Genomic DNA, 23,563 nt, shown 5'->3' with positions numbered 1-23,563 from the left:
TGTGATAATGGGAATCAATGGAAAATATTAAAGTCAAGGGACAATACTGAGACAGATAAAAATCCCACAAAATCCACACAACTTCAGCTCTCCCTCATTATAACATGGTAGCAATCAACAACCATGTACCAAACCACATTGATAGTGAAAACTGCAATATTTACAAACTATCTGGCTATCTTTGTCAGAATTCTGTCAAATTTAGTCAAATTGTGCTGAGTGCTCTGGAGAATAAGTCATTTAAATTTTATTTATTTTTTTCATAATGGTGACCATATCTGATGACAGATCTGCATTAATGAACAAAATTTAGTACAAAATGTAAAAACTGGTCATATTCTGCTGAGCCTTTTTGGAAAAGTTGCTGAATTGTTTAAGTTTCTTTAGTAGCTGGCCAAATCAGATTATGTATCTGTATCCAATGAACAAATCTGAAAGGTGCTGATGCCAGATTGCTCCCTGTAACTTCATGTACAAATCAGTCAAGCACTGTTAAGAAGATAGTGATAACAATTGGGAATTTACGATGCATAACTATTATGGGCCATACAATATGCTCACTTGGTCTTATGGGACATATATCAAATCATTGATGCTGAATGTAGAAACTACATTTGAAATAAAAAATGACATCTGTTTGTATAAAACAGATCACTGTGCATCATCCATAAATCTCCCTGTGTGAATATCTTAATATAAGCTTCCCATGCATGTAAAAATATAACATTTAAGACATGCAGGTGGTTAACATCACCTTTATTGTTTTATCACCTATAAATATATTGGCCCTCTAAATTATATCAAATATGGATCAAATTAACTGCAACTTGTAAGAGTCTGGGTTAGTTACAATAAAACGAAGAAATAAAACAGGATTTAAACAGTTTTTCATTTTAAAATACAAAATTCTAATTATCAGACAAGAATTCCAATAAAATGGCTCATGTATGACTATATAAATTCTTGGCATGAATACTTGTAAAATATGTGCACTGACAATTTACAAGATAAATTTTTCATTAAATGTGAGAAACCAATCATGCAGTCTTGAATTCAACAGGACTATCATTTAATTAGCATCATAATTTTTTTAATTAGCATCATAATTATTTTAATTAGCATCATAATTATTTTAATCTGTCATAAATCATTTCAGTCTAATTTGCCAGATAAAAATAAGTGTAGGCAAAACATATAATCCAGCCTAGTTCTTCTAAGTCTTTACATGTGAAATTTTGTATGGTGCAAAAGTCAGAATGAAAGACAGAGCAAAAGGAAAAATAAAAAAAAGGTTATATTTTATGAAAGAGAAAGTGAGCAGGTGAATTACAAAATAGACATCACATTATCCTTTTGTGCTTAAATCTCAGAAGGCACACACTAAACATTTTTTCCATCTGATGTCCTTGAGCTTGTGTAACCACAGAATGACCACAAAGTTTATGCATGGCTAGTCAAATATTTGCTTTTCTTGGCAACAGTGGTGAAAATTATAAAGCTCTTGTACCTCTTTAAGTTCTGACACATTAGATTCTTCAAGTGACAGTAATACCGAATACTCTGTACATAATGTAGTTGTTGTTGTTGTAGGGTTTAACGCCATTTTTCAGCAGACGATAGGCTATACATGGGGGCCAGTATTAATGGTGGAAGAAGAATCCGGAAAAACCACAGAAAGAACCACCGACCCATGAGAAGCTACTGGCAAGCTTTCTCACGTACCCAAATTAGCTGAATCCAAGTCTCGAACCCACACAGACAGAGGTGAGATGGCAGTGATCCATAACGGAGAGCGCTTTAGACCACTTGGCCACTTGGGGCCCCGTACATAATGTAGAAAGACACATGTCCTGAAATATAAGTACATGACGTACTGTCATGTATCTCTTCTAACTTTCAAGAGAATTAGGAAGAATTACAATGTAGAAAAAACATTGAATCTTGGATGAAACCTGCCATCTTGGTACATTTCACTCCTGATTTTTTGTGTCAAGTGAGTAAATACTGAGTAAAAGAATGTATGTGAGAGCAAACAATGACTAATTATAGGTGATCCACCTGATCACCTGATAAAAGAATTCTAGCTGAATCATACTTAAACATGCCCAACTTTCATCCAGATTAAATATTTTAAATCTAAGATTCAAAATTCTCTGTTAATATGACCTCTGATTGGATAAATGTAGAAAAACCATGAAAAACTTGGATGAAACCTGCCATCTGGGTGCATTTCACTCCCGATTCTTTGTGTCAAGTGGATGATGTTGTTGTTGTTGTTGTACGGTTTAACACCATTTTTCAGCACATGATAGGCTATACATGGTGGCCAGTATTAATAGTGGAGGAAGAACCCGGGAAAACCCCGGAAAGAACCACCGACCCACGAGAAGCTAGTGGCAAGCTTTGTCATATACCCACATCAGCTGATCAAATGGATGCAAAAACTTTTATCAAGATTAAATACTTTAAATCTAAGAATCAAAATTTTGTGTTAATATGACCTCTGATCGGATAAATGTTTAGTGTGAAAGGGATGACAAAAGGTAACAATCGCAGACGATCAAATGACAGAGAAAATGAAAAATTAATGTTCACATGATAATTTGCTTAGCAAATGTTGTAAATCATAAATATTCATGAAATTAATTTTTTGGGAAATAGGTCAAACAAATAATTTTGTTGTGATAACATTTCTTAATGTATCAAAAATACTATTATATGATGAATTTACTTTCACAAATAGTATTACCCATGAAAAAAGCCTATTAAATCCTTCAAGAAAATTTCTGATTTTACAGAAAAAGAAAAAAAAGGGAAAAGATAAAGAAAAAAATAACTTTTGAAAAGAGTGAAGACAAAACCTAAATGACTTATGCTGGTGGAGTAAAAGAATGCATGTGAGAGCAAACAATGACTGATTATAGGTGATAAAAGAATTCTGACTGAATCATACATGCAAATTTTAGACAAAGCAAAATCTGTGTTGGAGTCAGAAATAAAATTTGTTCCATAAACGTGACTAAATATTAATAGACTATGACAGTTCCACTATTTCTGTCAACTAAAGATCATCATTTGATACAACAGTACTGGGCAATAAAGAGGAAGTTTTATTTATGTTACAGACTTGCAAAAAAATTATGAATTAGTGCTCAGTCTGCTAAATATACAATCTATGTTGCAATATTAACCATAAATAGCTCAATTTATCTGTTCTGTTGGTTTCCTTGTAGACTTCATCATTTTTTTTAATTTTGCCCAACTATAGCGTACAGATTTGGCCATCCCTGCTGTAAACGCTGTCTTTAAGGTCTGAGTTATACTAATCCTGTAGACAATGTTGGCTATACTTCGTTCAACAAACTCCTTGCAGTGGCTATCATGGGCAAGTAATCGGATAACCTCTTCTGTGTCTGGAATATTTGTAAGATAACGATACTTGAGCTTAACAAGGTTTTTTAGAACCTCTTTTGGAAGTAGATTTAAATGATGAAACTGGGCCACATGGTTTGGATACTGCTCTAAGGTTCCTTTGGACTTGTTCCAGAACACGTGTTCTTCACTCTCCAGAAAATGTTCATAGAGGTGACGAAAGCGTTCAATGTTTGGAGTGACGATGTTGTGAATCTTATTTTTGTCCTCGCCAATTGTCATCCGAAAATCTCCATTGTAGGAAAGACTGGTGATCTTCAAAAATAATTGCTCCTCAGTGAACATTTCTGGAAGCATTAACAATGAAGCATGAAGAGCACTTTGCAGATTTGTTGCCATGGCTTTCATCAATTCTTGTGATGTTGGGTCTATGATAAGTTGTACAGGCTTATGTAACCTGCCACTTACATATAGCGCATCCCAGTCTAATAAATCTACAATCAATCTATTTGTACTAATCACTCCATATTTTATCAATCTTTCTTCAAATGGAATAAGCGTGTTGAAGTATATCCCACCACAAGAATTTTGCAAGATTGATATGTTTCGTGGACCAAAATATTTCACAATGGAATAATGCTTACGATTCTGATGCAAATTTTTCTTATGCCATAAAATAGGATCATCAACAACCAATATTAAATCTAGCATATTTTTGGACATATCCTGACCCTGCTGTTGAAAAACACCTGAGCCATATGCAAATGCCATTTGAATTCCATCTGGAAACATGGAAAAGATTCGACTGAATACAGAACTTGTCTCAATTTTTGCCAGACTGGTAACAGTCTTAGCTACTTGAGTCAGCTTTCCTGACATTATAAAAGGTAAAACCAGTCACAGCACATAAAGCAATAATGTTACTTCACCATGCAAATATTAATACATGCAAAACACGAAAAGCAGAATTGGTACATTCATAAAACAAATGTATTTCCTCAGAAGATTGTCTTACTAAAGATTATATTACGTTTTCCAAGAGATGAGTAAGCTAAAACAAAATTGTTATGTTGTGATCTAACAAAAATAGATGCATTCACACAGATGTTAACCCTAATTTGCCAACATCAATACATTTCATCAACATAAATGATTGTACTTTTTTTTAAAAACCAGGCTATTAAAAGAAGGAAGTTTTTTCTTCCTATGATTTACTATCTATTTATTAGTTTCTCTTGAGAATACACCAATGCTGTTCACTTCTTTTTTCTTAAGCAGCTCTAGCTGTCGTTGTCCTCTGCGATATATGGCTTCTATATGTAGAGAATCTGTACGAGGAATCATGGCATTTTTCTTGAATTCACTTCTTACGAACTCTTTCAATCCAGGGCGATCTTCAGCAGCACGTAAAAACTCCCTGTATAGGCTTAGAACTTGTAGCTGTATTTTGCTGTATCTTGCCATCACAAGTTAGCACCCCTGCCTTGTATCCACAAGTTCATAACACATCTTCTGTTTTATTAAATGTAACTGAAAAATAGGAGGAAAGAACTTGGTAATAACTGTACATAATGAAATCAATACAAACACAGAAAAAATACATGATAATCAAGTGGGTCTGGATTGTCACTAACAATAGTTTCTTGAAGGGGCCAATGTCTACTGGCTGAAAAGAATGAACAGAAATTCAAAATAAGACCAGGGTAACTGGTGGTCAAGTGATGTAAAGCACTTGCTTTTACTGATTTCTGCCATCACATGTCTCTCTATGTAGCTTCAAGTCTTGGCTCTACCAATGTGAGTATGTAAAAAAAAAAAACATTGCCAGCTGCTTCTCATGAGTCACTGGTTCTGACCTGGCTTATCCCAGGTACTTCCTCCGCCAGTTATACTGGTCACCATGTATAGCCGATTGTGTTTGGGAAATATGGCATTAAACAAATAAGAACAACAACCAAAAAAGACCATTTCTTCTTTTGGATGTGGAGCACTTAATCATCTCCTATTTTCTTCAGCCATAAGTTCAAGAGTGCCAACACAGTAGCCATCTCCAGCCATATAAGGTATTTTGGTAAAACCTTATGTTGATACGGTTATCCATTGATGAGGAGTAGCGATAAGATTTTCTGGACAGGCATTGTGGCACTTATAAAGGATGTCAGATCAGCACCATTTTCATTTAGGACCAACTAAACACCATAAAAAGTCTTCTGGTGAAAAACCTAATGTGAATATGACTTTCCAGGAGGAGTAGCGATAAGATTCCATGATGGCTACCACTGTGGCCATTTTGAATGTTAGATCAGTGCCATTTCAATTTACATACGGGAGCAACTAAACGTTATAAGACATCAATTATTGAAAAAGCCAAGATGATATAACCATTCAGTCAAAAATTCCATGTTTTTTTTAGCACTGGACTTTTGAAATAATCTCTCATTTTCTTAAGCAATAAAGGAACTTCAAGATGGGTGTCACAACGGTCCTAATCGATGTCAGATTGGCCCCATTTTCATTTACAGGACCAAACAGAGATAATAGTAAGACTTTTAATTGAAAAACAATTACTGATTTTTTTCATCCATTTAGAAGTGATAACAGGATTTTCAAGCTGTGCAGCAGCCATATTGCATTTCTAAGTGGCACCATTTTTACTAAGGAGCATCATAGCCTTCAGAGAAAAGTGTGCAAAACATTTTCAAGCAATGGTATTGAGCAGAAATCATTTTTCTCCTTCAGTAATAGTGATTTTGATTTTTGACCTTCTTTCAAAATCTACATGTAAAAAGCAAGCCTTCACCAAGTTTGTTAGTTAATCAAAGATGATGGAGAACAAAAGTTACTGTGCAGAAACTATTTTTCTTCTTTCCGAATGACCATGACCTACAAGCACAAAAGTGGGTGTTCTTCCTTACTGAAGGTACAAACCAATCACATATTTCAGTAATTGTAGCTGGTGGAGAACTCAAGATATTATGCAAATGTCATTTATCATCTTTCAATAAGTGACCATCACCTATGACCTCTTGACTCCAGATCTACTAGGATTCTTCCCTACTCCATGTGCAAGCTAGCCACAAAGTCTGGTAACTGTAGACTGTGAAGTCAAGTTACTATCCAGAAATAAGTTTTCTTTTTTTTAGTTACCCTGAACTTGCACCAGTTGATCCCAAAATCAACTGCATTCTTCCTCACCTCAAGTGAAAGTTATCCATGAAGTTTGGTTACCATAGATGATGGAGAATTCAGTTTAATGTGAGGATAGCAATTTCCTTCTTTATGGTATTATACATTGATGTCAACATGTGTGGTACCTGCAGATGGTGCAGAAGTTTGGAAACAAAAATGGTAACAAGATGGATGGGTGGACAGACAGATACCATATGAAAATATACTCCAGCTGGCAATCATATCAAAATTGTAAGAACACAATGATTTGTCGTTATGCAGATTTTCAGTTCATAACTAAAAATGTACAAGTTTCATGGCAATCCCCTGAAAACTGAGATGATGCATGTTTCAGAGGAATGTCAAGAAAGTGAGACTAGTTGCATTCATTTGCTTCTACTACATAATGCATTCAGCTGCAAGACAAATACAGGCAAAAACTTTTAACACAAAAATTATGGAAGTAAAGTAATTGGTTCCTATGTGAATCTTCAAATGATGACCACAACAGGAAGTTTCATACCAATCTAGTGAACACTGTGAGAACTAACTCCATTAAAAAGATTCTTACATACACTAAGTACAAGTCAAAAAGGGGCAATAACTCAAACAAAAATTACAGAAGTGAAAAATTAGTCCATATGTACATCTTCAGAGGTGACTAACTGAGGATCTTAAATGTGTAAAATGATTTAATATTGAATTTATGAAATGATTTTAATAATTTCCAGCTTTTGTGAGCCTTGGCATGCAAAAGTTCAAAATTATTCAAGGAGTTTTTTTAATTCAATACTAAATCATGATCCATTTAAGATTCTATTTATGATATAGTTTAGATTCTAGTGGAAAGAGTTTTAATAGAAAGAACAACTAATATTTAGCATTTAATTAATTCTGTCCCTTTCAATTCTTGCAAGTGAAAAAATAATTCAAGATGCAAGTTGAATCAATACACAAATAAAAAACCATTAATATTTAAAAGTAGATTTTTTATATCAATTAAAAGTCAAGAGAAACTGTCATTCCAAATCACTAGAGCATGGACTGTTTTGGACATTTTTCAACACTGGATCCCCATTGGAAATTCCTCTGTGCTTTAACATAGTTCACTTGGGTTAGGCCAACCTGAGTACTTGGTAAGACCTTAAAAAGAGATGTCGAAAAGACTGCTTATGTTTCCACCAAAAAGATGTAAACTCCACTAAGAACATTTCACCACAGGTGCAAATACATGTATTGGAAAAGGCAGAAGAAAAGTAGCATTCCATGTTGGCTATTCATATGAAGGGACGATTACTGGATGCAGACTGAATCTTGACTATATAGGGGTCGAGCTGTGTACAATAGTGATTCAAGATTTAATGGTCAGTGACTAGATATCTGCATTACTTGACTGGGATGAATGTCACAGCTGCACAACATTCTGTCAGTGGTAGACATGCATTTGGCTACAGTCTTTTCATAAAAGAATACTATGCAAGAATTTCATGGGCTTATTTAGATCAATAAAATTTACAGGAAATGACATGTTAACATGTGGACATAACAAAAATATTAAACTGCAAATACTGTATGCAAAATGTACCACTATGTGATATTAATATTTACCAAGTTTCATGCAGATACATTACATATAGACAAGATTACTGAACAGTGCATTTTGCTGCAAGTCAAAAGAAATTAAAAAATGTAGATTGTTGGAGACAAAAGGCAACCTGCCATTAATTTCAGGTTTGTGCTGGATAGATAAGCTCTGATGAATTATTCAACTTAGTCAAGTACTAATGAATGAGTAAGAATTTCTTCAGGGTAGTTTGTTAAGCATGATTGATTTAAGATGGCAAGTACAATAAGCACTTCAAATTCATTTCTGAGGAAGCAGCCTAACTCAGTGGGGACATTAGTGTGGAGTGGAGGAAGGAATTTATAAATAGCAAAAGATAAGTATTACATCATTAAAATTCATACAAATAAGGAATTATTAAAGTTAGCTGCTCCCCACCCCCCAACAAATCTATTTTAATATCAGTAATACCATACCTGTTGCTACTGCATAGCTGAATTTGTCAGTTTGATGGGAGGCTGACATCTGCTGAACAAAAAACAAACAGAATATTCACCTTCACTGAAGAGTAGAAGAATACTGCGAGATTAAATCCACATGGGCAACTTTATGAGCAACATTGACTGGGCCCAGTGAGAAAATGCTTTTTGCTTTAGTGGACTTTAATTTTCCATAAAAGACAGGTCCATATCGGTAAGGGACAGACAATATAATCCACCTAGAAATGGTAGAAGCTGAACTATCAGCGAAACCTTTATTGGGGAGGAAAAGATGCTTCCTTCTTCCTATAGAAGTTGCCGAGCAAAAACGCGAAGTGTCTATCTTAACCATCCCAAGCAAAGATACAACTGAGACTTGAGTTCTCTTTTTGGAGTGGAATAACCAATGGAAGCTGGGATTTTCTGGCGAAAAAACCTGGTTGGCAATGGAGAGAAACAGACTTAAAATTCCCAGTGTACCTCATACAGCTCTGTTCTATGGATGGGAATAAAGCTTGCTCCTTCATCTCACAAGCACCAAAGTAAGCAAGAAAACTGTCTTATCGGAAAGCCTCTCAAAGTAATCTTCACCCAAAAGTTGATAGGGGAGTTTATTAAGAGACCACAAGACAAAAGAAAGATTCCATTTAGGAATTAGAGTGTTTGTGTGTATGTGTTATTTGGATTTTTAATGTAGCTTTAACAATTTTTCAGTCATATCGCTATGATGTCTGCAGTGTGACAGTTTATAGTGATGTCTAGCACTGGGTCATCATGCCACAGACATGTAGCATCATGTCCCACCCTGTCACATTATCCTGACACGAGGCTGACCAGTCCTAACACTAACCTCTCAATGCTGAGCACCAAGCAAGGCAGCTGTTTTTATAAGTCTTTGGCATGACTCAGCCAGGGATCGAACCGATGACATCCTGCATCTGAGGCAGACACTCTAACCACTAGGCCACCGGAGTGGTTAGGCATTAGAGAGCATGATACTGGTCTTTGCGCTCAAAATACCTGATCAGGTCTATAAAGTGAGAATCTGTCCTGACAGCTGGGCCTTTCAGAAGTTTGAGTGTTGGAAAGGGCTGCTCAACAGCCTTTAACAGTAAAAACAGAGCATTGTTTCTCTATGAAAAAGAAGGGGAGAAGATCAGTCACAGCACTCATGGAGGGCAGCTAGGACAGACACAGACATTTTCTACAACACGAATCACAAAAGATTCTCCATTTGGCATCATATGCTTCAGACACTGACCGTCTCCCGGATTGAATAATACACTTTGGCAACTCTGATTCAAATTGTTTCTTTATCAGGGAGATCATCTGAGATGAGCCAAGCAATAAGGTGGAGAAATTGTGGGTTGTTGTGTAGCACAGACCCCCAGTACTGCAACAGGAGACCCTCCTCTAAGGTAAGGTCTTGGAATGGTCCACCAGCAGATCTAGAAGATCACTGAATAATGATAGCTGAGGTCACAAATGGACAATCAAAAATATCTGAGCAGTGGACTGCCTGTCTTTGGGTAGAATATGTGGGTCCTGAAAGGTGGGAAGGCATAACCAAACAGATGATCGCATTTCAGGCTGAAAGGAACCACTGCCCAGGCCCTCTGGTCCAGGAATGGGATAACATGAAGGAGAAGCTTGTTGCTTAGCTTGGCGGCAAACAAGTCCACCAAAGTTTTGAACAGGGAGTCTGCTATGGATTGTTTGAGTGACCATGTTGTGGGAACTAACTTTACAGACTGTCTGCAAACATATTCATTCTGATGGGAATGTGGCAAATACATTGGGCAATTTGTTCTGAAGTTGCCCTGCAAAGGACATTAAAACCTCCATGCAGAGAGATGGTGCATGTGTACATCCATATTGCCTGAGGTACACTACCACCAATGTGTCGTTGGAGATTACCAACACAAAGTAACATGTCATTTGGTGGCCACACCCTTGAGGGGCTAAGAACACTACCCTCATTTCTAAATTGTTGATGTCAAGGGTAGATTCTTCCAAGGACAATGAACCCTAAAGAATCAGTTCTTCCTGTTCTGCATGAATCTGACACATCTGCAAACATCGGGACGGGGGACTCTGGCCTAAAACCAGTTTCAAATTGTCCACCAAATCAGATGATAGTGGAAATTCTAACCTTGAGAAATCAAAGCACTCATGGGGTCTCTGTGCACTTTCCATGCTACCAAAAGGAGAAACTGTAGAGTGCAGTCTTTAGAGGAAGAAGGTCCACTGTGGAGTTAAAGGCCCCAAAAAGAGGTTGGCATACAAGGCTATAGTTACTACTGAGATGGTCATTTGCTCTAAGGATTCCCCGAGTTTTCACAGGAAACTGAGCCAGGATTTTCTATGAAATGACCAATTGGGCTACTTCAGCATCCAAAGTGGGCTGTTTAGTAGGCCAAAATGAGGAATGGACTTTATAGCCAGAAGCAGCTACTGAAGGTAGCAAGGTAGAGGAGGGGAAAAAAAACATACACTGTCTAGCAATGTCTTGGCCTTGCTAAACCTGCTGCTTAAACAACTGGTGAGAGGGGGATGGGGACCCGAAAGGTGGTGGTACTACATCTACCTGTTCTGGATGGGGACCCAAAAGGTGGTGGTACATCTGCCTGTTCTGTATCAAGCCCCAGCATTCCAACTTGACAGAAAGGACATCTTCACTGGGAACCAGAACTAGGTGACCTGTCACGTTTACTCAGCACCAGTTCATAAGTCGTGTATAAACTAAGGTATCATTACAAGCCATGGTTTGATGTCTAAACATTGCCACAGGCTAGGGTTAATCTCTTATGGAAGGTTTCTGTGACCAGAGAGAAAACCTGTCATCTCGGATCGGCACAGGTGTTAGATTGAGTGACTTCCCACCTATGTGTTACAGCTTAGTCCTAAGATCAGAGAAACCTGCAAGGAAAACTGGGCGTTCTAAATCTGTCTCCACATGGACAGACAATGAGAAGGACATTGTCCACCAAGTTTGATTGGATTGGGTCAAAGCGACACCCAATCAGAACTGTGATAACAATTTCGATCCAAATTATAACTTCTAACTTGAAAGCAAAAATTTAGTCTTGCCTAGGAAGATTGATGAGCAATATACAGGGTTACTCTGAGGAAGCCACTCACAATTTGGTGGTAAAACTTAGGAGATTCTAAGGAAAGACAAAGCTTCACAAAGGTCAGTAAGTTATTTGCTCAATTTTTTCAGACTATTATGGCATTGTGATTGTAATTATGTGTAGTATGTATGCTTAATTAATAGGATCCTTTAGTACATAGAATTACCTTAGTAGTGTTTAATTTGCATGCGTATTTGAAAAATGAGTTTGAGTATCATGTTGAGAGTTATGTAGATTGTTAGCTTTGGTCAGAATTAATTTTGTAATTCTCTATTAGGTTACTTCATAATAAATTAGTGCATTTATTCATGTGATATATTAGAATTTACACATGCTTGAATTGTGAATTTTTGGTTGAAGTGTGTAAGATCAGTTAATATAGATGTATGGATATATCAGAGCATGGATATTTGGATATTTGTGTACTTTGTATGAGTTGTAATGTAAGGAAATGCATCCGATTGTAGCAATATTGTTTAGTATAATGGGTTAGGAATATGTACTGATGTGACACAATTTACTGATGTATGAGAATTGATACCGAGCTTTTATTATGACGTTGTTTTCCCATAGAACGTATGAGTATTTGTATGTGAATGAATGCGTGACCAAAGAAATTTAATAGCCATTATCTGATGATAGGCTGGGTGTAATGTGAGATGAAAGGACTAAGGAAAATATTGTACAATCCTTGTGTTTTCACAGGAAGCTTTTTGGGGAACAGAACTTCCGGTTCAATTACCGTAAGTCCCAAGTCTCTAAAAGGGGAGATGGTAGTGAGACTAACAGAGCAGTCAGAGTCAACAAGTCTAGTCGGTGGAGAGAGTCGAGGAGGAGGAAAAGGAGTCAAGGAGGAGAAAGTGGATCAGGAGGAGGAGTATAGAGAAGTCAAGGAGGAGAAGGAATTTGGTGAAAGCCGGGAGGAAGAGAAGGAACTGGACGAATAGCAGAGAAGAATACACAGATAAGTAGAATACAAGGACAGGTGGAAAGCTATCTCACACTAATAATCACATGATGCAATAGACTATCACAGGGTCAAGCGGAAGGAGAGTACTTGGGAAATTGTAATCATTTGATTATTGAATTGTCATTAAATTGTTGTTCACTGAATTTCACTCTTTTTGTATATTCAGCCATTTAACCATTGGCATTGCTGACTGGGGGCTCAGAGCTTTACATCTGTCATTCACTAATTTAACTTCCAAACAAAACTGAGCCTGGGTGGGACTTCTATAATAATTTAAATAGTATATTGGGTGCACCCCACCCCGACCATAACACCTATCACAGTGACAGCATAACAACCCATCATGCCACATGACCCAATGTATGTTTGTTGCAAAGACACAGATGATGAATTTTTGTCATACTTTCAGGTATTTTCCTCCTGAAATAGTATCAGCTGTGCAGCTACAATAGGTACGGTATTACTGATATTAAAAATTTGTAACTTTTTTATTGGGAAGTGGCCCCAGAATTTAGGTATCCAAAAATGGGGGGGACAGAGTTTCCACTGCTGGGCTCACATAAAGCAGTATGAGCTGATATGAACTGAGATGACAGTGACATGCTCTTTAAGATATTGTACCTTTATAATTCTGTAACCAATCAAAATTGTCTATAGCCTGTTTTATTTGAGAATTTTTTTAAAAGTAAATTATATTCTTCAGGAATACTTACCCATTCACATTTTGTTGGGAATACTGGTCTGCTACCTCGTCCTACTAAACAACAAAAATGGTATTTTCTTGTCCCTATCATATTGATAAAGGGCAATAACTCTTGCCCATTACCTCCCCTTTGCCATTGCCAGATGTCACTAGTTTTTAACTGAGCAATATACTAATGAGGATGCTCACATGGCAGGGTAGTTGGGAGGATTTTTTATGTAATGTGACCAGGTAAGTATTCTTGGAGAAACATCATTTACTAAAATCTGCTTTCTCATTGGAATATGTTCCCAACCACATTAGGTTTGGAGAATAATTAATAGGTGGTGGGGATGCTGAAAATCCGACTTCTATCTTGGGTATCTTTCTAGAGAATGATGGTTGACTCCCTATATGAATGATAACCCATTCTCCTAATTACATAAGCAACACAGCATGGATTACTTGATCTGTGACCTTCACATAGGGTTAAGAAGATAAATGTTGAAATCTTCTTACCGGTGAATCCAGCAAAGCTAATAGGCTGTGTTGATTGATCTAGTTGGGTCTGGAAGCTGTCTGTGCTACCACCAATGGATCAACCAGATGTAAGGCTTTCTTCTGTGACACTAAATCTTTGAGATAAAAACTCAAGGTTCACTCTGCATGCCAGCCAACAGATTCTATTACATCTCAGTTTGAAACGTTATGTTCAGATGCAAGGCCCACAGAGGTGGCTTGAAGCTTCTAAGATGTAATCTTCATGAGGTGACTCTGATCTGGTGAGATGTCAGTACACAGAGCAACAACGCACTTCAGGCACAAAGCAAGGGCTTGATGGGTGATATTCTTTGTCCCAACATTTACCAAAAGGAAGAGGCATTTGTATTTGCCATGACTTGTCTCTATGTCTCTTAAGTAGAACAGCACAAACAGGATCTGGCATGGCTGCTGTTCTCAACCTGACTACAGCAGAGAGTGAGCAAGTGACGACTCTTTGCTGACTGACAGATGGTAAACTATTTTTGGCTACAAAGTCGGGTTGTGTAAATAGAAGCACCAAACTCTCTTATCTGAAATGAAGAGAGTTAGGGTGGACTGGTAGGGCATGCAACTCATTTACCCTTTTGCATACAGAAGCTAAAACTATCATGAAACATGTTTAATAGTAACTATAGAGAAGTGTGGGCTAGTGGCTCGAACTGACTCAAATTGATCCATGTTAAAACCCAGGATTTGGTTCCATTTTCAAACAGAGTGGGATTTTGGTCAACTGAGACCAAAATGGTCAACTGAGACCAAAATGGGCAAAAAGATCAGATAGGTCTTTACTATACCCTGAAACATGTCTCACATTATGCTGGAATGTGTCCAATATCATGGAGTGGCAGGCTTTGATAGAGATTGGCAGTGGCATCCCAAACCAGCTCTGACATGGCATGAAGCACATTTTGTCTTCCTTATAAAACAGGCACGCGAATATATGAACAGCTGCTATATTCTTCTTAAGTGCTGGGAGATCAGTACTGAAGGCATCTGTTGCCACCACAAGAATGGTGTCCCTCCCTCATCATCAAGATCTACCAATTCTTTAGCATTATAGTCCTAAGCAGAGGTAGGGGTGAACAGCATTCTGAAGTAGTCAACACCCTAAAGGCGTCCTTGATGGTGGTTGGAAAGCTAAACTTCAGTCAGTTCCAAGGTCAGATCTAAGTATAATTGAAAAATGGTTGATTTCAAGCAGTTTCATTGCACTCACTGTACACTGAGGCCCAAACTGGGTCTAATTGCAGCTCTGGAGAAGACATACCAGATGGTATGAAGACTCAAGTGAGTCCCTATGAAAACGTCACTGGTGTTTCCTTGTGGACAAGCAGTGAATATACAGAGATGTCCGGCACTGCCAGCTGGATTGGCTGGCAAATGGTTGATCTGGAAGCTGATAGTATTGAAGACAGTCCAGCTATAATCAGTACCAGCTGCTCCAGAGGCCTGGCTGTACAAACAGATTTCTCAATGAAATCTCCATCATAGTAAGAGTATGTCACCAATGGTACAGTTAGATGATCTGTCACTAAGATCCCCATATCTAATAGCTGGCTAGACCGATTCAACTAAAAGGTCCCAACTGGATGGCCGGTGAAGGTAGGATGATCGGTGACAGTGCAGTTTTATTATGCATTGGATGCAATGGATCCAGTACAAACCCCATGCTTCTTGACTGCGATGCAGATGGACTTATGCCCACTGGGCTGCCGAAAATTGGGGAACACTATCCCAATGAGTCCAAAATGCAAGTGACTGGCTAGTTCATCTTCTCAAAAGTTCTCCTGTGCTGAACGGTTGGTGATGTCTGTATGGCTGGTAATGATATGGTGGTATAAGAAGGTGGATTGAGTATGAACCCCATGTACCCCGACTTACAGGCCCAAAGGCCAAGCTTGGACATATGGGGGAACTTATTCCCACTGGGCTCCCTAAATTTGGTAACATTCCCGATGAGTGGTTACTAGCAACAACGAACTGTAGGTTAACTTCTTTGACTTATTTCTTCTTTCCTTCAATTCAATGCCATGTGGCTTATTGATTTCAATGTACATTTGATGCAATTTATAGCCATTCTCCTGAAACAACATAAGAGAAAACAAAGCATAGATTAGCAAATCAGTGTCTGTTGAGCTAATACTGTAGATAAGACATTCTCTGACCACAAATTACACCAGCTGCATGTTACTGACAATATATGCATAGTATACACAAGAGTCATGGTAGACTTCCATGCTCTGAAGCTGCATTATAGCATTATGTGACTAACTACCTACTGCAGCCAACACTTTCTCTGTCCATGAATTACACAGATTATGCTTAAATGACACAAAAAGGAGAAAGCAAAGCATAAATTAGTCATTCAAAAGGTTACTCTCTAATATATATATATATATATATATATATACATACATATATATTATATATATATATATATATATATATATATATATATATATATATATATATATATATATATATATATATATATATATATATATTCTGCTACTAATGGAGTAATCGAAAAAGTGTTGCATTAGAAACTTCTAGATTATGCTTTGAACTAATGCATTCATTAGTAAGAGTTTCCTCTGACCCTTGTCATCCCATTTTTGATATTTGAATATTTATGTTGGGGTGTATAGTCAGAGTCCATCCCCTATTGAAAAGTTGGAATTCGCCATCACCTATTGGTATCTGTATGTGGTAGCCGCTTACCAGCCGACCCAGCAAACTTGAACGACCTTTCATGGAGATATACCTGCATCAAATTAATAGGAATATGATTTATTTTCTCAAAAATCATGAGCACAGCATTCATCAAGTCTTTAATCTGCTGACAGACAAGACGAAAGCATGTCGTTGCTGAAATCTGACCTGGATCTGGCCAGTTGCATCCTGAGTCACATTACTATACAAATCTCGCTACCAAAATGTCAATAACATCTGAGGTCATATAGTCAGATGATAAAGAAATAAAGAAATTTCCAAAGTAACTGTACATAGAAATTGGACATATTACATAGAAGTCACTTAATGTTAGTAAATAAATATAATGCACACTTAATTCTCAACATATTTATTCCGATAACAACGACCATAAACCTGTCGGTATTGCAGTAGGGTGGAGAAAACCATTTTCAAGAAGTAACAAGCACGTGTCAGCGATGCTTTTGTTGGTGTCACATGACTACCACATTGACATGTGCTCTCTGCATAGTGAATCTGGTTTTCTTCAAATTGCTGCAACATTTACAGATTTTCAGTCATTGTTTTTCACAATAAATATTTTGAGACATTTGTGTTTTTTCATTTTTCAATAAAAATTAAGTGACTTTCAATTATATGTTCGATTTGTTTTCCTACAGCAACACTAGAAATTGTTTACTGTCGATATCATGTTACTGTATGACTTCTGAGGTCAATGACATGTAGGGTACGAGAGCTGTGTAGTCACATGACTAGGAATGCAAATGGCCAGATCCAGGTCAAATTTCAGCAATGATGTACTTTCGTCTCGTCTGTCAGCAGATTAAAGACAAAATGAATGCTATGATCACAATTTCTGAGAAAATAAATCATATTCCTATCCATTTCATGCAGGTATATCTCGATAAAAGGTCGTTCAAGTTTGTTGGGCTGGCTAGTAAGCGGCTACCCCATGACAACACCAAATGGTGTCGGCAAATTCCGACTTTTCAACAGGTAATGGACTCTGACCCTACACCCCAAAATAAAATGTCCAAATATCACAAATGGGGTGGCATGGGTCAGAGGAAACTCGGACTATACATTCATGCATTTAGGTGACCTATTTACTGAAACGACACACTGAAGGGAAAATTAATGCATAAATTTGCAATGCAGCATGTATATAATTCACTAAAACCAACTCCATTACAAATGGAGCAAACAAAAAAGTCAAAATTGCTCTAACTCATAATGATCTTTTACAGATCAGCGATAGCATGAGTGACATGGTCTTAAAAGGATGAAGTCCCTAAATGTGACAAAAGCACTCAAACTGTCAAAAACTTTTTAAAAGAATATATACAACCTGCAGCAAAATGATTAATCAACACAATAAATCCAAATGGAACATTGGATGATTCAGTTAGAACACAAAAATGGCTTGAATTTTTGGAGAAGAAACTGTACAATGTTACCAGTACAGCAGCAAAGCTGAAAACTGGCAACACCTGGCAGTGGCAAGGGGAGGTAATGAACAAGAGTTGTTGTCCTTTGTCGATATGAGATAGACAAGAAAAGACGTTTGTATTTTAGTTAGATGGATTCACCAGGTAGTAACCTAATATTCCAAATGTAATGTGACTGGGGAATGTATTCAAGGGAGAAACAAAGCATTTATTTTTTTATCTGGAAGAAACATGAACAGCTTCTTATCATGCTGAATTTAAATATGGTGCTAAACAATGATGGTAACTTTCTCCTCCATGAATATCTCTTTTATTTCTATCAAGGCATATGGTTGACACCTAATTATAGCACTATAATACTTTTCTTCCCTCTCATCTCTTGATACACACTATTCCCTTATGGACTGCCCATATTTAGTCAGTTATAAAACCTTGAAAGTGGAAGTCTGCAATGTTTTAATAATCTCTTCTCATGTCTTTATATATGTAGTGAGCTGAAATGCTTATGGACCATTTTAATTAAAAGTTCCCTTTTTACTATCGTTATGAACACATTTAGCTTCCTATTACAATGAAATTAAATACAATGCACATCAATATTGTCAACTTTCTCTTCACAAATATCCCTTATGTCTAGTAACATCTTGGACACCGAAACCTGTCCATCTGATACAGTTCCACCTTCTAATCTCTTGATACACAAAATACCCTTCTGACTTGACTATATTTAAACTTCTGTTAACTACTACTAAATCGCCTCCTTAGTTTCATTTCTAAAGCACTCACTCCATACCTTTTCAAATGACTAGACTGTAGCACAATACAAACTGACTAACCCAAAGTCTTCAAATGTCACAAATAAAACCAATCAATAGTTAATACAAATACAAGTATTCTCACCAAAGCAGCAACAAGATGTAAGCTGAATGGTTTCCCTATATAAATGATAAACCATAGACTATACAAACATGAAGATATAAAATCAGGCTTCTCAACAGATTTTAAAACTGAAGTCATCTGACCCTCAACCACATAATCTCAAAGAGTCAAAATGAAAATTGAAATCTATAAAATCTTTAGTTTGTGACAGTCATGAGCTCATAGCTTGACTTATTCATTCTGACTTATTGACTCTGTATTCAACAGAAAAAGGATCAGGACCCAAAGAAAACATTTTTTAGATACAGGCCCAGGGCTGGTGACTTTATAAATATCATAACTTTTGATTAAAATTCCATCAGCCCAAACTGCAATTTCCAGATGCCCAAATTGCTCTATTTTTATTATTTGTTGCAAAACAATGTAATTATTGCTTTTCAAATATGAAAATATAATGTGCATTTATTTAGAATTCAAATTATTTCACACAAAGCAAACATTTTCTTCCAGGTCCTGAGGTCAGACATGGTCTAATTGCTCTATCAATATCCTCCTAACTCACTGGATCAACAGTGCTTATGTTCATTAGCTTCTTTAGTGTGTCTTGATCTATACAGTTTATTTTTACACTTTTGATGTTGTTCATAGGTTGCTTATTATGTTTAACCAGTCCTACATTACACTAGTGTAAATGTGAGTAAAGGGACAGCCCAATCATTATTCAATAAACTTTAGCTTGAAACATCTAGAGCAATGCAATAGCAGTTTTAAAAAAATCTAATAAAAAATCTAAACCTTTACTCAACTGCTTTTGCTGAAATAATTTTTGTGGTGATTTTTCCTTTTTATCTTAACTACATCAAAAGACAGCTCATTTATAACCAAAGACTCAAAAGCCAACATAACCACATTTGATCCTTTTAATACTTGTAATATCTGAAAAATGTCCCAAATTTAGCCTAAACTCTCCATATACAACCATAAAGCAATCAATTAACAGCTTGTTGTGTATACAAAGAAATATGCTTTTAAGATGTATAAAAAATCAGAATTTTCATTATCAAACAATAAATATCAGCAACACCAATATTAAATTCACACAATCAGTACGAAACCTAGGTGTTACTCTGGACAGTACTCTCACATTGCACCAACATGTCATGAACATATGCAAGGCTGCATATGTTGAGCCAAGACGCAGCAGCTCAATTCGCAAATATCTTTCAGTTGATGCCACTAAAACACTTGTGTGTTCATTAGTACTTTCAAGACTGGACTATTGTAACTCAATTCTGTCTGGTTCATCTCAATATCTGCTCCAGAAACTTCAAAAAGTTCAAAACACAGCTGCTTGGATCTTACTTAGATTACTACGATCAGAGCACACTTCCCCGGTGCTCTGTACTATCCATTTGATCCAGAATCAAACACAAAATTTGTTCTCTGTGCTACGTTTCACTGTCGGACTCTAGTCCAACATACCTATCCAACCTCACCCATGTGTACACACCAGCAAGATACTTACGCTCCTCTTCTGACAATCGTATACTCATTATTCCCACTATGAAAACAAAGTCACATGGACAGCGTTCTTTTGCATACCAGGGCCCAGCAATGTGGAATGAATTGCCCACTGAACTTAGACACAAAGACATAGTGATCACATTCAAGAGTGCTCTCAAAACTCACTTATTTCGACTGCAAGAACAAACTTAAAGACCTAATAATGTTTCCTACCTTAAATATTCTCAGCATGTTTCTTAATGTTTTCTAATTTCTTGGTGTTTGTTTTTGTAATCATTATATGTTTTTTTATCTTATAGGTGTTGTCTAATGTTGTAAGTGCATCGTAATGTTTGCCACATGTGAAATATGTATGGCTCCTTACGTATGCAAAATGTAACAGTCACTATATCTTGTCTAGTTAAATGCAAAACCATCATTTCAATGTAACAGTCACTATATCTTGTCTAGTTAAAATGCAAAACTATCATTTCAATGCAAGACTTTATCTCTATACATAAAACGCATTAACAGATTGCCGTTATAATTTAGATACCTTTCCCACAATTAGAAGAATCTATACATTCAATTAGGTCTATAAAGTAAATAGTGTTGCATTTTCCACTTATTGTAATCGATATATGGCTATACCACACTCACTCACCCTATGAAGAATATTCGTTTTACCAACAGCCGTTAATGACAAGGAACCAGGCATATGTTCATAAAATATTGATAAAAATGAATGTTCCAATAAATCAAATTTTTTGTTATTTTAACGTCTTTGGTTCGTGAACTAATGAATAAATTCCAGTTTATCAAATCTCAATGACGACACCTCCTCTTCAGAGTACGCGAAGCTTCATGCTTAATTCCACCGTTGTCGAAGAAAGGGTGCACTTCAAGTTTTCCTTAATGGAAAAGGTCATTGATGTAAAATCAGAGAAGGCTGTGCAAAATTAATTTTAATACAGTTTTAGGTTAAAATACATAATATTTATTATAGATTACATACAAACACGATTGTGTACTTTGTCTAATTGTATACAGTACCTTTCATAGCTCAGCCTGTCACGCATGGACTACAGTTAATGACTTATTGAGATTTTAACGGGACATAACTCTCATAAAACTGTATAGACTAACGGCCATTATCAGGTACTGTCCGCAAAGGGGCAGGGATAATATGTTTCCTTTTTTATTATATTTTTTATTGTATTTTTTCTGAGTTGTTCAAGATTGTTTATAAAGCATATAATTAAAAATGTAATGTTTATGCATAAGTATCACTCAATATAAAAAAACTCTATGTAAATAAACTTGGATTTGATCAAGAGTATTGTTCAGTGCGTGCCCAATTTGCACAAGGGAGATTCTCAACTGCAACAAGGGACTTCTTATTTGTAAGTAAAAGCCTTCCATTATTTTAATTTAAATTTAAAGCATATAACTGTTAAAGGAGCAATGGGTGATATATGTTTATGATTCGAAAGAACATTTTAAAAAAGGATGTAAATAAACTTTTGTATAACCAAACTTGTTGCATTACAGAGACTTAGCAAACGGGAATTGTTAAGGGTTTGTAAAGAAAACAATTGTCGGAACATTTATCAAAAGCAACATTTATTTGCTACCAATATGTTTCAAAACTATTCCAACGAATCAAAACATATATTTCGCATTCAGATTTTTATCATAAAAAATGAACACGTTTGCATAAAACATGATAATGATATCGCAAAAACACACACGCGCGCGCGCACACACACACACACACACACAAGCACACACACACATATTTTATTGATTTGAACAGAGTATAATATCAATAATAATAATAATAATAATAATAATAATAATTTATAAAACATTAAATATTTACTGATCAACAGAGGTATTTTTCACGCCTGCAAGTTTAACCAAGCAGCAGCTTTACCAAATTTCGGTTTTTAATTAGCGTTTGGCGTAGCTGATCATTCTGTGCGTTTTGGTTTTGTTTGATATGGGTTTTTTTCACAGCTGATGCTGTCAGCAGAGATCGTCTTCCATTAGTAGCAATTATAAAGTTGTTTTTTGTTGGCACTGTACTTGAGCAGTTTGTTAATTGTCGATATGGAGTAGATGATGATTAAATGCCTCATAAAATTTAAAATTACTCAGATCTCTTATCGCAAGACATCTCTCTGCTTGCTCGCCTGAAACTATATCATGCAATGTCTGTATAATTCTTTGCATTTCCGACACTGTCCAGTCTACGACCGACTGCAAAATATGATTCCCACTAGAGTTTTTGTTCGTCCAGTTTGTTGACATGTTGCCTTTCTTGACAGGCCCCATATCATGGTCAGGCAGCAGTTTGTTATCAACGTATGGTCTTAATTGATTTGGACCGGCATGGTCGTCTTTGATATCAGTACAATCCCTTAATATATTAATATGTGTGTTGTATGTGTCTAAATCTTTACTTTCTACTAAACTATCCGTTCCAAAGACTTCAGTAATTAATTTCTCTCGTACTGGTTTTGGATATCAGATCTTCCATACACCGAACAGTTTTTTACAGATCACAGAAATACATCATACAAAGCAGCGTCGAACTGCATTCCTAAACGCTAACTCATCGTCACTCCCAAATGTACGGTGTGAAACTTCCAGATCGTGTAAGCATGAATGACGAGTAAGTCCCAGTTATCGAAACAGTTTGGAGATTGTGGGTCCAAAGCATACTAGATAATCCATAATTGAACGGTGAATTACCGACAACAGATCGTTGTAACCGGTCGGTGTGACATGTCGTAAGTTTTAAATCTTAATCAATGCTTAATACACAACTGCCACCTTTAAAACAGAAACCTTTAATGTCTTTGATTTGCTGCGCAGTATAAAGTGTCACTAAGGCTACTTGAGGCCTTAGTGATTTGATGAATAAGGCCACTGATGGGTTTGACACTTTTCACAAATTCGTGTCTTTGTCATTGTCATTTCTTCCACACAAATAACATTATCTGCTGCATCGTGGTATTCAAACGGCTGTCGAGATGCTTTATTTATTGCATTTTTCAAGTTTTACTTGTCTTTTATTTCTTTGTTTCTGAAAGTCGCCATCGGT

At 36.5% G+C, this 23,563-nt stretch overlaps 1 protein-coding gene across 1 annotated transcript; it reads right to left on the bottom strand.

Moving 5' to 3' along the window:
- Positions 1 to 739: 739 nt before the first annotated feature.
- Positions 740 to 21,571, bottom strand: LOC149804634 (phosphatidate cytidylyltransferase, mitochondrial-like). The gene is made up of 2 exons (XM_089942754.1): positions 21,508 to 21,571; positions 740 to 4,902 (listed from the first exon to the last, which is right to left on the bottom strand). The coding sequence occupies exon 2, from the start codon at positions 4,249 to 4,251 to the stop codon at positions 3,202 to 3,204; it is 1,050 nt and encodes a 349-aa protein (XP_089798880.1). The 5' UTR covers positions 4,252 to 4,902; positions 21,508 to 21,571; the 3' UTR covers positions 740 to 3,201.
- Positions 21,572 to 23,563: the final 1,992 nt, after the last annotated feature.

The sequence above is a fragment of the Sinohyriopsis cumingii genome, chromosome 2 (genome assembly GCF_028554795.1).
Source record: "Sinohyriopsis cumingii isolate HCF-2022 chromosome 2, ASM2855479v2, whole genome shotgun sequence".
Lineage (NCBI taxonomy): Eukaryota > Metazoa > Mollusca > Bivalvia > Unionida > Unionidae > Sinohyriopsis > Sinohyriopsis cumingii.
This window is presented reverse-complemented; position numbering and strand designations above follow the sequence as displayed.

Excerpts from the sequence above, each read along its gene's own strand:
- LOC149804634 (XM_089942754.1), bottom strand. The coding sequence starts at position 4,251 with ATGTCAGGAAAGCTGACTCAAGTAGCTAAGACTGTTACCAGTCTGGCA.